This window comes from Cervus canadensis, chromosome 15 (assembly GCF_019320065.1).
Source record: "Cervus canadensis isolate Bull #8, Minnesota chromosome 15, ASM1932006v1, whole genome shotgun sequence".
In the NCBI taxonomy this organism is placed as follows: domain Eukaryota; kingdom Metazoa; phylum Chordata; class Mammalia; order Artiodactyla; family Cervidae; genus Cervus; species Cervus canadensis.
The window spans coordinates 18301485-18316592 of NC_057400.1; the positions used below are offsets into that span (position 1 = coordinate 18301485).

General features: G+C 38.9%; 1 protein-coding gene across 1 annotated transcript in view; it reads left to right on the top strand.

The window, feature by feature from the left end:
* THSD7B (thrombospondin type 1 domain containing 7B) overlaps positions 1-15108 on the top strand; it is a 993808-nt gene that overhangs the window by 872435 nt on the left and 106265 nt on the right. The window contains exons 16-17 of the mRNA XM_043487921.1: positions 429-562; positions 6919-7069. Coding sequence (XP_043343856.1) covers positions 429-562; positions 6919-7069 — 285 coding nt within the window. The remainder of the gene's footprint in view (positions 1-428; positions 563-6918; positions 7070-15108) is intronic.

The window sequence follows — 15108 nt, forward strand, 5'->3', positions numbered from 1 at the left end:
AACCTCTTATATTCAAGAGTAAATTTCCCTTACATATATTTATTTCAATTGACCTTGTAAAGTACATCTGAGAGTATAGTATACCATGTAACTGAGAGTTGGACATCTAATAGATGCTGTGTGAGATCTTTGGGGGGATAAAAAGATAATGGAATTCCTATTCTTGGTGGGAGATAATAACTGTCCTTTTTTCTCTTCTGCAAAGGCACACTATCATATTCTAGTTGATGGTCCCCATATGTTTTTTTAGATACATTAGTAATTTCAGAGAAGCCAAATATATCTTGCTTTTGGGGAATACAGTTTGGCTCTTGGAGCCAGACTATAGCTCCTGGATTATGGTCAGCAGACTTTACTAAAAGACAGGCTGTTTTTCCATGACTTGGATAGTTCCACATAATTTTCTTCTCCTTTCCTGTTCTTGGCAGGTGCATGAGGCAGTCCCATGTTACAGTGAGTGCAATCAGTATTCCTGGGTTGTAGAGCACTGGTCTCCATGCAAAATCCACAATGAGCTGAGGTCCCTGCGCTGTGGAGGAGGAACGCAATCTAGGAAAATCAGGTGTGTGGCCATGGAGACATTTGGGAAATGTGACAGTGGAATTTACATATTTCTATGAAAATATTCTATGTAACAACAACAGTGTTGCTGATCCAAGTACACTCTCAAACCATATCCTCTGGCTTTTGCCCATCTTAAAAAAAATTTATATACTTATTTAGCTGCACCAAGTCTTTGCTGTAACATGAGGGATCTATTTCCCTGACCAAGGATTGAACCCAGGCTCCCCTGCATTGGGAGCATGAAGTCCTAGCCACTGGACCATCAGGGAAGTCCCTGCTCATCTTTAAGTATTCCTGAACGCATAGGACCCTTGAGCTGCCGTGTATATTGTGGGATTCTATCTGCATGGCAGCCACAATTCTGAACATTTCCTGCAAGTGACTTCAGTGGAAAAACCAACTTCATGGAAAACCATCACATCCCTCCAGTGATGTATGGCTGTCACTGCTGACAAATTAGATGATTTGTACTATGATGCCAGGTCACTCTTTTGCTCTATGGTTAGTATAGCTGATGGACATTATCTTAATTTTGGGTGTCAATACATTTAAAAAGTCAATTTAAACCCCCACAATTAGACTTCAGAAAGTAATATGAGAATAACCTATGACCAACCTACAGCATATTAAAAAGCAGAGACATTACTTTGCCAACAAAGGTCCATCTAGTCAAAGCTATGGTTTTTCCAGTAGTCACGTGTGGATGTGAGAGTTGGATTATAAAGAAAGCTGAGCACCAAAGAATTGATGCTTTTGAACTGTGGTGTTAGAGAAGACTCTTGAGAATCCCTTGGACAACAAGGATATCAAACCAGTAATTCCTAAAGGAAATCAGTCCTGAATATTAAACTCCGAATTTTGGCCACCTGATGTGAAGTGCCAACTCATTGGAAAAGTCCCTGATGCTGGGAAAGATTAAAGGCAGGAGGAGAAGGGGTCAATAGAGGATGAGATGGTTGGATGGCATCAGCGACTTGATGGACATGAGTTTGAGCAAGCTCCAGGAGTTGGTGATGAACGGGGAAACCTGGCATGCTGCTGTCCATGGGGTCACAAAGAGTCAGACATGACTGAGTGACTGAACTGACTGAGCCAGTGGTCCCGTGGTTAGGACTCAGCACTTTCACTGCCAAGGGCACAGTCTTAATCCTTTATCAGGGGACTAAGATCCCACAAGCTGGTTGGTGCAGTCAAAAAAAAAAAAAGGTCTATTTAGAAATTATTTGGGAAGAAAGGAGGATAATTTTATTATCAACTGGGGAAAATAGCAATGAACATTAGAGAAGAAGCATGAGCCAAAATATTAATCGTAAACAATGATTTAGTATGTAAGCTCAAGAAGAAATCAAGAATAGTATCTTTTCAGTTGCATGAGTGTAGTATGTTATTTTGCTATATTTCAGTTCAGTCGCTCAGTCGTGTCCGACTCTTTGCGACCCCATGAATCGCAGCACGCCAGGCCTCCCTGTCCATCACCAACTCCCGGAGTTTACTCAAACCCATGCCCATCAAGTCGGTGATGCCATCCAGCCATCTCATCCTCTGTCGTCCCCTTCTCCTCCTGCCCCCAATCCCTCCCAGCATCAGGGTCTTTTCCAATGAGTCAACTCTTCACACGAGGTGGCCAAAGTATTGGCGTTTCAGCTTCAGCATCAGTCCGTCCAATGAGCACCCAGGACTGATCTCCTTTAGGATGGACTGGCTATATTTGGGAAGATTCATTTCAAATTGACACACCATGCCTGAATTGGGTAACTCCCTAATGAGTTATCTCTGAGATTGAAGTCAGTTGCCAGGGCACACCCAACTTCTTTGTGTTGGTTTTACTCAACACCAGTGAACTTAGTTTATTCAGTGATTCAGTATATATCCACCATTTCTGAGACTTGGTCCCATTGTCACAAAGTCACTGGTAGACACTTGAAAGAAATAGCCACTGGCAAAATTGCAGAGGTGCTCCTCATCACCAACCCAGGCAAAGGGTTCATAAACGTATTGTCTTTCTTTCCCACTGTTCCCTGCCTTTTCCCCTGGGGACTAGTTGCTCAGGCTGTCACAGACTTGGGCTTCTACCTCTTTTTCTTCAAAATCTGTCTCTTGTGTCCTATTTTCTCACGGCTTTGAGAAATGACTGACTAGCCTAGCTTATCAGGAAATACGTGTAAATGAGCTGTGGCATCCCTCACTCTCATCCCAGCCTGGCCTCTTAGCAGTATTAAAGCAAAGTCCCAGGAGAGAAAGGAGAGCTTTAAGAGAATAAATTGCTACCGGCAGAAATGTGGCAGGTTGATAGAGGAAAAACACACTTGAACAAGAGGGCCTTTAAGCCATACCTCTCTGTTCAAATGGATGAAGCCTGGTATAATAAAAATAGGACAGCTACCAAATATCATGTGTTATGGGTTGAACTGTGTCTCCCCCTGCAAAAAAAAAATCTGTGTATTGAAGTACTAACCTGCAATACCTGAGAATGTGGCTGTACTTGGAACCCTAACCCTCAACCCAAAAATGGCAAGGGGAGAGATTTTCAAAAAAGAAAATATAATCAGTGGTTTCAATGATTCTGAGAAGTTTACTAAAATAAGAATTGACTATTGAGTTTGGCAAAGGGGAGTCTGTTGATGATATCAATTTTGTCTGGAATGATGATAAAAGTGTGATTAAAGTAAGTCCAAGAGGTAATAAGGGAGGAGGGGGATGTGGGGATAGTGAATATAGCCATGCTTTAAAGCAGTTTTGTAATGACTTTGAGTAGAAATGAAAGTGATGACCAAAGGGGGAGATATGACAAAGACTTTGATGCAGGATATGTAACTGCAGGGACATTTTCATTTGAGAACACTTTCAGTTTCAGTCTATGTAAGTCTTTACTTTTGTGCCTGTCAGAATCACTAGAAGACTGTCTTCTTAAATCATATGTTAAATAGATAATCCTAGAAACCTGTATTTTGGGAAACCAATGAAAGAAGGTTAATGTGGTAAACAGAATGATAGCTCCCAAAAATATTCACATTCTAACCCTTGAAGTTTGTCAATATGCTATGTTAAATAGGAAAAGCGTCTTTGCAGATGTGATTAGGGAAGATTGTCCTGGATCCTCTGGATGGGAACAACTTATTCACAAGTGTCCTTAAAAAATGGATGAGGGGATGGGAAAGGAAAAAAGCAAGATGCAGAGAGATACAAGGCTTTGAGGAGAGAGAAGGGGGCCATGGCCCCAAGGAACGTGAGTGGCTTCTAGACTGTGAGAGAGGTTAGGAAACGATTCTGCCCTTGAGCCTCCAGGAAGGTATGTATGTAGCTTTGCCAGAGTGCTGATGTTAGTCTAGTGAGTTCCATGTTGGATCTACAAAATTGTAAAATAATAAATGTGCATTGTTTAAGTCATGAAGGTAGTGATCATTTTGTTCACTATGTTAACTTTCCGTAAACCTTGTTATCAGCATGATGTTCCCATCCTTAGTTGGGCCATGTGTTCTCTAACCTGTTTTGTGACCCTACACAGATAGTAAACCTGCAGTTACCAGGAGGGACAGGGCTGGGGGCATCGCCTAGCTCTGTGTATTGGGAAAGGGCATCTCAGAGCTTAGGTACTTCTTAAACATAAACATGCTTACAATAAACCCTCCAGGTTTTCTGCCTCACCTTCACTCACATTTCCAAAGGTACTTGATGCCACAGATTCCTGAATTTTTTATGTATTCTGATGTGTAAATGGAATTACTTTCTTTGTTTTCTTTTGAAGGTTTACTAATCTGTTTTCTTTGTGTGCTAAGACACCACTAGCCCATCTATTTCCCATCGTTGCTTTTGTCCTTTCCCGTGGTTTTTGTCCTTGCAAGATAATGCCTTTCCCTCTCCCCTGTTTTTTTTTTTTTTCTTTTTGTAATAAATTCCTTTGCTATTGTTTTTGTGGCATAGTGGGAGCAGACAAAGACTAATGCATATGTCCAACTGGACACCATTGACCAGAAGTATTACCTCTTCTTTTTTCAGCAAAATCATAAAGGAATATCAGCCGAAGAGTGTGCAGGCAAGAAGGAAAGCAATTTTCAGCTTTTAAGTTTGCCCAGGGAAAGGCATTAAAGCCATTTAGTGGTTCCTCCTTCCAGTATTGACTATTACCACAGGAGAAATTAAAGTCTATAGATGACTCTGCACCTTGCCTCCCTACATTAGAAGACATGACTTACATCTCCTCTCTGTTTACCATTTTCTGTTAACCTGCTTTATACAGTATCTATTTTTTTATTACTTAGCACCTTATAAAGTTTATTTTGTACCAGGTCATAGACTATGGTGCAGTTTTCCTTAATAAAAAAAAATTATATAAAAGAAACTCCTAATGCATAGGATAATTCATTCCAGCATAGCATGATTTGGAAAAGCTAAAAGCTTTTCCAGCGAAAGCGCTCCAGCACAGCCCTCTCAAGTTGCTTATTCCTTGGCTGTGGCTTTGTATCTGAAAAGAGCAGATCAGCAATGGCACCATTTATCTTATCATCATAGTCATCTTCACCTTTTCTTTGATCATTATCATTGGAAGAAGGAATCTTGTCCTATTTTTTCAGTTCTGTACCCTAGTACCCAAGTAAGGGCATGGTACAAAGTAAGCCCCTCAAAATATTTAATAAATGAATCATTATTAATAAATCACTTTGTATTCCAACACCAAACAAAAGAGGCTTATATACAGCAAGTCTTTATTAAATATTTTTGAGAAAATAATTTAAACATTAACTTTGAGTTGGGATATAATACAAATGGAGAGAAATGCCCACAGCATAGGGTACAGCTCCATGAATTTTCACAATATGAACTCATCTGTGTAACCAACCCAGGGGTCAAGACACAAAGTTTTACCAGGACTACGTAAGCCCCTATCGGCCAATAACCATTCCCACAGGGGTAACTGCTATTCTGGCTTCTGACACCATAGATGAGCATTGCCTATTAAGTGTCAATGAAGGGAACTGTGCAGTCTGTACTCTTTTTGCATCCAGCTTCTTTTGTTCAACATTGTGGTTGTAAGCTCCACTCATGCTCTTTCGTGCAACAATAGTTAATGAATTCTTATTACTTAATAGCACTTAATTCAATGAGTTTATCACAGTATATTTGTCTATTTTACTGTGGCTGAATAGCTATTGTAGATATACTACTATTAATTCACGTTGGCTAATTATAAATACTAATGCCATAAACATTTCCAGGCAGGTTTTTTTGTTTGTTTGTTTGTTTTTTGTGGTGGAGGGGGATCCACATTTGTCTTCTGTATATAAATAGAAGTGGCACTGTTGGGTTACATTGTGTTTATATGTTTAGTTTTAATAGACATACTACCAATTAGTTTGCCAAAGAGTTTATGCTCCCACCAGCAGAGTGAGAAGAGTTACAGTTGCTCCATATTCTTGCCAATCCTTGCTATTTTCCATGTTTTTGATATAAGCCATTCTGGCAGGTATATAGCAGTATAACACTTTGGTTTTAATTTGATTAAATCAGCAGCATGATTATTTATCCCATCCTCATCAGCATTTATCTTAAAGCAACAATAATACGTGCATCAGTAGCACATGCTCAACTGCTGCATGAAAATGCTTGTATGTTGCCCTTTGGTTTATTATATGAAAATTCCTTACTGAAATGCAGAAAATACCTAAAAGAAAAATATGTTCAATTGTTTTTTCAGTACTTTGCCATGACCTTAAATATATTGAACAAAAACTAGGGCCTTAGATGCTCTGAGCTAGAAGTCCAGGAAACATCTGAGAGAGTCATAGGAACGATGCAAGGTCTAGTTATTACAAAGTGATGAATTTATTCAGAGGAGAGCGTTCAAGATTTGTTACACTGAAAAGACCTAAGTAAATATATTGTAGATCTCTTTAGATGGAGAGTTCTTCAAAGATGAGTATTGTCTCTAGTCTTTTCCTGCTCTGCTGAATAAATGGCTCTGCCCTGAGTTACTACTCAGTAAAGCCTGGTTGGGCTTCCCTTGTGGCTCAGCTGGTAAAGAATCTGCCTACAATGCGGGAGACCTGGGTTCTACCCCTGGCTTGGGAAGATCCCCTGGAGAAGGGAAAAGCTACCCACTCCAGTATTCCGGCCTGGAGAACTCCATGGATTGTGTAGTCCATGGGATCGCAAAGAGTTGGACCCAACTGAGCGACTTTCACTTACTCAAAGCCTGACTGACTGAACGGGTTTTTTTTTTTGCCCTGGTTTCTCTATCAATCTTATTTTATGTTTAATTATCTTTGAGGGGTAAGTAATTAGGATATATCATAACTATTTTAAATTTACTCCTCACTGTTTTAAGTGTTCAAGCTGTCTTATGATCTTGCATTATAGGTGCATGAATGCTGCTGATGGTGAAGGGGGAGCTGTGGATAACAGCCTGTGCAACCAGGATGAGATTCCCCCAGAAACCCAGTCCTGCTCTCTTCTGTGTCCCAACGAATGTGTCATGTCTGAGTGGGGACCTTGGAGCACGTGCCCACAGGTAAGTTCTCTTCCCTTGTCATTGTTCTAATCCTCCAGGACTGCCGTCACTTTTGTTCTCTGTGCTTTCCAAAGCATCCTTCTTGTCACATGGGAAAATAATTTTGCCTAAGAAAGAAACAAACAAACAAAAAAAAAAGAATTCAGCAAGTGAGACAGAGCAATTTAAAATGCCAATGCTTCTTTTAAGGCCTTTATCCTGGGAGTATGAACAAGGAAAAAGAACCTAAAATGGTCACACTAGGATTCAAATGTATGCCCACCGATAAAGGGGCTTCTTTGGTACCAAAATCATCCTCATTATAATGTGTTGGTTCTGCTGCATTTTTCCCTGGCAAAATCAGTATGTCTTAGTACCTTACTGTGTTATTTAGCTTCTGTTAGTGATGAGTGATGATCTGTTTTGTCTCCTGCTGTTTTCCCAAAGATAATGTGTTCTTTCGCCATGTTTTTCTTCTTCCAAACCTGACAAAAAGTCCTTTTTTGAAAGTCTAAAACATTTGCCTTTAGGGATCCCTCTTTTTAAAAAAAAAAAATTGGAAGTGTAACCAGAGTATAGCAAAATAAATATTCTTTAAGTAGCACAGTTCAATTTAATAGTCTTAGAAGTTACTAGAGCTAATCAATGAATATAGTAAAGTTGCAGGATATAAAATTACCACACAGAAATCCCTTGCATTCCTATATACTAACAATGAAAAAACAGAAAGAGAAATTAAGGAAACAATACCATTCACCATTGCAACAAAAAGAATAAAATACTTAGGAGTATATCTACCTAAAGAAACAAAAGACCTATACATAGAAAACTATAAAACACTGATGAAATAAATCAAAGAGGACACAAACAGATGGAGAAACATACCGTGTTCATGGATTGGAAGAATCAATATTGTCAAAATGGCTATTCTACCCAAAACAATCTATAGATTCAATGCAATCCCTATCAAGCTACCAACGGTATTTTTCACAGAACTAGAACAAATAATTTCACAATTTGTATGGAAATACAAAAAACCTCGAATAGCCAAAGTAATCTTGAGAAAGAAGAATGGAACTGGAGGGAATCAACCTGCCTGACTTCAGGCTCTACTACAAAGCCACAGTCATCAAGACAGTATGGTACTGGCACAAAGACAGAAATATAGATCAATGGAACAGAATAGAAAGCCCAGAGATAAATCCACTAACCTATGGACACCTTATCTTTGACAAAGGAGGCAAGGATATACAATGGAAAAAAGACAACCTCTTTAACAATTGGTGCTGGGAAAATTGGTCAACCACTTGTAAAAGAATGAAACTAGAACACTTTCTAACACCATACACAAAAATAAACTCAAAATGGATTAAAGATCTAAATGTAAGACCAGAAACTATAAAACTCCTAGAGGAGAACATAGGCAAACACTCTCCGACATAAATCACAGCAAGATCCTCTATGACCCACCTCCCAGAATATTGGAAATAAAAGCAAAACTAAACAAATGGGACCTAATGAAACTTAAAAGCTTTTGCACTACAAAGGAAACTATAAGTAAGGTGAAAAGACAGCCCTCAGATTGGGAGAAAATAATAGCAAATGAAGAAACAGACAAAGGATTAATCTCAAAAAATATACAAGCAACTCCTGCAGCTCAATTCCAGAAAAATAAATGACCCAATCAAAAAATGGGCCAAAGAACTAAACAGACATTTCTCCAAAGAAGACATACAGATGGCTAACAAAACACATGAAAAGATGCTCAACATCACTCATTATCAGAGAAATGCAAATCAAAACCACAATGAGGTACCATTACACGCCAGTCAGGATGGCTGCTATCCAAAAGTCTACAAGCAATAAATGCTGGAGAGGGTGTGGAGAAAAGGGAGCCCTCTTACACTGTTGGTGGGAATGCAAACTAGTACAGCCACTATGGAGAACAGTGTGGAGATTCCTTAAAAAACTGGAAATAGAACTGCCATATGACCCAGCAGTCCCACTCCTGGGCATACACACTGAGGAAACCAGATCTGAAAGAGACACGTGCACCCCAATGTTCATCGCAGCACTGTTTATAATAGCCAGGACATGGAACCAACCTAGATGCCCATCAGCAGATGAATGGATAAGGAAGCTGTGGTATATATACACCATGGAATATTACTCAGCTGTTAAAAAGAATTCATTTGAATCAGTCCTAATGAGATGGATGAAACTGGAGCCCATTATACAGAGTGAAGTAAGCCAGGAAGATAAAGAACATTACAGCATACTAACACATATATATGGAATTTAGAAAGATGGTAACGATAACCCTATATGCAAAACAGAAAAAGAGACACAGAAATACAGAACAGACTTTTGAACTCTGTGGGAGAAGGTGAGGGTGGAATGTTTCAAAAGAACAGCATGTATACTATCTATGGTGAAACAGATCACCAGCCCAGGTGGGATGCATGAGACAAGTGCTCGGGCCTGGTGCACTGGGAAGACCCAGAGGAATCGGGTGGAGAGGGAGGTGGGAGGGGGGATCGGGATGGGGAATATGTGTAAATCTATGGCTGATTCATATCAGTGTATGACAAAACCCACTGAAATGTTGTGAAGTAATTAGCCTCCAACTAATAAAAAAAAGAAAAATAGTCTTAGAAGATAAAGTTGGATATTTTAGACTTATGTTTCTGCTTAAAAAACTAAAAGAGAAAATGAGGATCAGGAGCATATTATATGGCTCCAAATGTTGGGAAGGAAAGAATTAGGACACTTTGATTTCAGTGGTGATACTGATTTTTGAAAAGATTGTAAAAAATTTTTGTATGAAAATGGAAAATACATTTTTAATTTTATTGAAGTATAGTTGATTTAGAATGCTGCATTAATTTCTTCTGTACAACAGAGTGACTCAGTTATGCATATATGTTTCTTTTCCATTATGGTTTACCACAGAATATTGAATATAGCTTCCTGTACTATACAGTAGGACCTTGTTGTTTATGCACCCTATATATAATAGTTTGCTTTTCCTAATCTCAAACTCACATTCTTTCCCTCCCCTCCCCGACATGACAACCACAAGTCTGTTCTCTGTATCTGAGTCTGTTTATCTTTCATAGATACGTTGATTAGTATTGTATTTTAGATTCCACATATAAGTGATATCATATGGCATTTGTCTTTCTGACTTACCTCATTTGGTATGATAATCTCTAGGTCCATCTGTGTTGATGCAAGTGGCATTGTTTCACTCTTTTTGATGACTGAGTAATATTCCATTGTATATATGTACCACATTTTCTTTATCCATTCATCTGTCTATGTAAATTTATGTTGTTTCCATGCCTTGGACACTATAAATAGTGCTGCTATGAACACGGAGATGCATGCATCTTTTTGAATTATAGTTTTTTTCTGGATATATGCCCAGGAGTAAGATTGCTGGATCATATGGCAAATCATATGTTTGGTTTTTTGAGAAACCTCCATCCTTGTTTCCATAGTGGCTGCACCAACTTATATTCCCACAGTGTAGAACGGTTGTATTTTCTCCACACCCTCTACAGCACTTGTTACTTGTAGAGTTTTTAGTAATGGCCATTCTGACTGGTGTGAGATGGTACCTCATTGCAGTTTCATTCACATTTCTGTAATAATTATTGATGTTGAGCATCTTTTCATATGCCTATTAGCCACCTGTATGTCTTTTTTGGAGAAATATCTATACTGCCATTTTTTGATTGGGTTGTTTGTTTCTTTGTTGTTGAATTACATGAACTGCTATATATTTTGGAAATTAAGCCTTTGTCAGTCACATAATTTGCAAATATTTTCTACCATTTCATAGGTTGTCTTTTCATTTTATTTATGGTGTCCTTTGCTACTCAAAAGCTTTTAGGTGTCACTAGGTCCCATTTATTTATTTTTGGTTTTGTTTCTATTGCCTTGGGAAACTGAACTAAAAAATGTTGGTGCAATTTATATAAAAAATGTTTTGCCTGGAAAATATTTTTGAAATCAGTTAATATCCTATATTTGCAGTTTTTGACTATTGATTCCTTATTAATTATTGCAATTTTATCTTTGATATTTCTGTAATTCTTTTCATGAAAGACTTTGTCCCTGTTCTTTGTGTTTAGTTGCTTAGTTGTGTCCAACTCTTTGCAAACCATGGACTTTAGCTTGCCAGACTCCTCTGTCCATTGGGATTTTTCAGATGAGAATACTGGAGTGGCTTGCCAGTTGCACCTCCAGGAGGTCTTCCCAACCCAGGGATTGAACCCGTTTCTCCTGAATCTCCTTTATTGTTGGTGATTTCTTTACCTGCTGAGTCATAGGAAATCCCTTTGTTCTTTGGGGATAGGTTCATACAATGTTAAGATATAGAGGCACCAATAAAGGGTAACTTGTAGGAATGGAACGGCCTACTAAGTCATATATTTTGTGTGTAACTTGAATATAATAAAAATTAGCATTTCATGAACACTTATTTTGTGCAAGGCACAAGTAAGAATGCTTCCCTTTAGCCTTTGCAATAATCCGACTTAAGTACATACTGTTATCAGTCCCATTGTATAGCTGAAGGAACTGATTCTCAGAAAGGTTCTTAAAGTAGTTTGCATAAGGTTTCACATTTCATAAGTGATGGAGCAGTTAATGAGTCATCTGATGGAGCCAGTGCTGTTGATCTCACATTCTCAGCTCACTTATCTTAGAAGAATTAAGGTGGGTTTAGTCTCAACACTTGTTTCTTTAAGATGCAACAGTTGTTTTAAGAACAAAGCTAGTTACTTGAGCTATCTGTATGATTATTCCATGACTGAGGACATAAATTCACACTTTAGAAAGTGTGGCAGCATATATTATTTATTAATCAACTTGCAGAAGAATTAGCAACCTGAAGAAGTTTAATTGTAGAGGTTACTATCTTCCTCTGAATTTTGCAATAAGGAGTTCATGATCTGAGCCACAGTCAGTTCCTGGTCTTGTTTTGCTGACTGTATAGAGCTTCTCTATCTACATCTGCAAAGAATATAACCAATCTGATTTCAATATTGACCATCCAGTATGTCCCTGTGTAGAGTTGTGTCTTGTGTCCTTTGAAGAGGATGTTTGCTATGACCAGTGCATTCTCTTGGCAAATCAACGTTAACCTTTGTCCTGTTTCATCTTGTACTCCAAGATCAAACTTGTCTGTTACTCCAGGTATCTCTTGACTTCCTACTTTTGCATTCCAATCCCCTATGACATAAAATACATCATTTTTTGGTGTTATTTCTAGAAGGCCTTGTATGTCTTCATAGAATGATTCAACTTCAGCTTCATGCTCAAAATTCTCCAAGCTAGGCTTCAACATTACCTGAACTGAGAATTTCCAGATGTTCAAGCTTGTTTTAGAAAAGGCAAAGGACCTAGAAATCAAATTTCCAACAGCTGTTGGATTATAGAAAAAACAAGAGGATTCCAGAAAAACACCTAATTATGCTTCATTGACTACACTAAAGCCTTTGACTGTGTGGGTAACAACAAACTGGAAAATTCATAGAGATGGGAATACCAGACCACCTGATCTGCCTCCTGAGAAACCTGTATGCAAGTTAATAAGCAACAGTTAGAACTGGACATGGAATAACAGACTGGATCAAAATTGGGAAAGGAGTATGTAAAGGTTGTGTATTGTCACCCTGTTTATTTAACTTATATGCAAAGGTCAGTTCAGTTCAGTCGCTCAGCCGTGTCCGACTCTTTGCGACCCCATGAACCACAGCACGCCAGGCCTCCCTCTCCATCACCAACTCCCGGAGTCCACCCAAACCCATGTCCATTGAGTCAGTGATGCCATCCAACCATCTCATTCTCTGTTGTCCCCTTCTCCTCCTGCCCTCAATCTCTCCCAGCATCAGGGTCTTTTCCAATGAGTCAGCTCTTCACATCAGGTGGCCAAAGGATTGGAATTTCAGCTTCAAAATCAGTCCTTCCAATGAACACCCAGAACTGATCTCCTTTAGGATGGACTGATTGGATCTCCTTGCAATCCAAGGGACTCTCAAGAGTCTTCTCCAACACCACAGTTCAAAAGCATCAATTCTTCGGCACTCAGCTTTCTTTATAGTCCAACTCTCACATCTATACATGACCACTGGAAAAACCATAGCCTTGACTAGATGGACCTTTGTTGACAAAGTGATGTCTCTGCTTTTTAATATGCTGTCTAGGTTGGTCATAACTTTCCTTCCAAGGAGTAAGTGTCTTTTAATTTCATGGCTGCACTCACCATCAGTAGTGATTTTGGAGCCCAGAAAAATAAAGTCAGCCATTGTTTCCACTGTTTCCCCATCTATTTGCCATGAAGTGATGGGACCAGATGCCATGATCTTAGTTTTCTGAATGTTGACCTTTGAGCCAACTTTTTCGTTTTCCTCTTTCACTTTCATCAAGAGGCCCTTTAGTAGTTCTTCACTTTCTGCCATAAGGATGGTGTCATCTGCATATCTGAGATAATTGATATTTCTCCTGGCAAGCAAAATACTCGGCTGGGTAAAGCACAAACCAGAATCATAATTGCTGGTAGAATTATTAATGACCTCAGATATGCAGATGACACCACCCTTATGGCAGAAAGTAAAGAGGAACTAAACAGCCTTTTGAAGAAGGTAAAAGAGATAAAAGCTGATTTAAAACTCAACATTCAAAAAACTAAGATCACGGTATCCAGTCTCATCACTAAATGGCAATAGACGAGGAAACAATGGAAATGGTGACAGACTTTATTTTCTTGGGCTCCAAAATCACTGCAGATGGTGACTGCAGCCATGAAATTAAAAGACATTTGTTCCTTGGAAGAAAAGCTATGACAAACCTAGACAGCATATCAAAAAGCAGAGACATTACTTCAGTGACAAAGGTCTGTCTAGTCAAAGCAATGTTTTTTCCAGTAGTCAAGTATGGATGTGAGAGTTGGACCCATAAAGAAGGCTGATCACTGGAGAACTGATCCTTTTGAACTGTGGTGCAGTAGAAGACTCTTAAGAGTCCCTTAGCCTGAAAGGAGATCAATCAAGTCAATCCTAAAGGAAATAACTTTGAATATTCTTTGGAAGGATTGATGCTGAAGCCGAAACTCCAGTACTTTGGCCACCTTATGTGAAGAGCCAGTTCATTAGAAAAGCCCCTCATGCTGGGAAAGATTGAAGGCAGGAGGAGAAAGGGACAACAGAGGACAAAATGGTTGGATGGCATCACTGACTTGATGGACATGAGTTTGAGCAAGCTCCCAGAGATGGTGAAGGACAGAGAAGCATTGCATGCTGCAATCCATGGGATCTCAAAGAGTAGGACATGACTGAGTGACTGAACAACAATGATAACTATCTCCCTCACTTTTTTTTTTTTTTTCTAGTTTGCTCACAGAAAACTCCATTAAGCTATGATCACTTAGCCATGAAAACATTGCCCCTTTAAGTCAATGTATCTTGCCACTGACTGAGCTGAAATGCTTGTCTCAGGAGCATGTTATAATGGCCTGGCATTCTGCGTTTCCTTCTTCAAGTTTCATGGCGGCAATTTTCTTTAAGGTTTGCTTCTCTAAACATAATCACTCTATTTTTGGAGTGTTTGGAAACTGGAGCTGGAGAAGATAGTTTAACTTCCTTTCATGTGTCTGGAAGATGACACAGACATTTATTCTCCTGTCAGCATGAAGTGAGGGAGTTGTTTCTTCAAGTGTTTATATTCCTTCTAAGTTACATATTAATAATAATATATCTGACAACAACAACAATACTGTCATTGAGCCCACTTTATGTAACTGACACTGTGCTGGAGTTTCCTAACTGCACTTTGCTATGATGTCAGAACACTTACGGTCACTCAGGTCTATCCAACCACAGTGGCCTCATCCTTTCTCAGATGCACACTGCTCTCAAGTGTAAATAAAAACATTAAAATGGAAAAGAAAGGTAATCAGGGCTCGTGCCTGATTATTTTCCCTATCTTCAAATATGTTGCATCATTTTAATAAATTGCAGCATCTTAGCATAATGCCCCAACATCATGGGTAC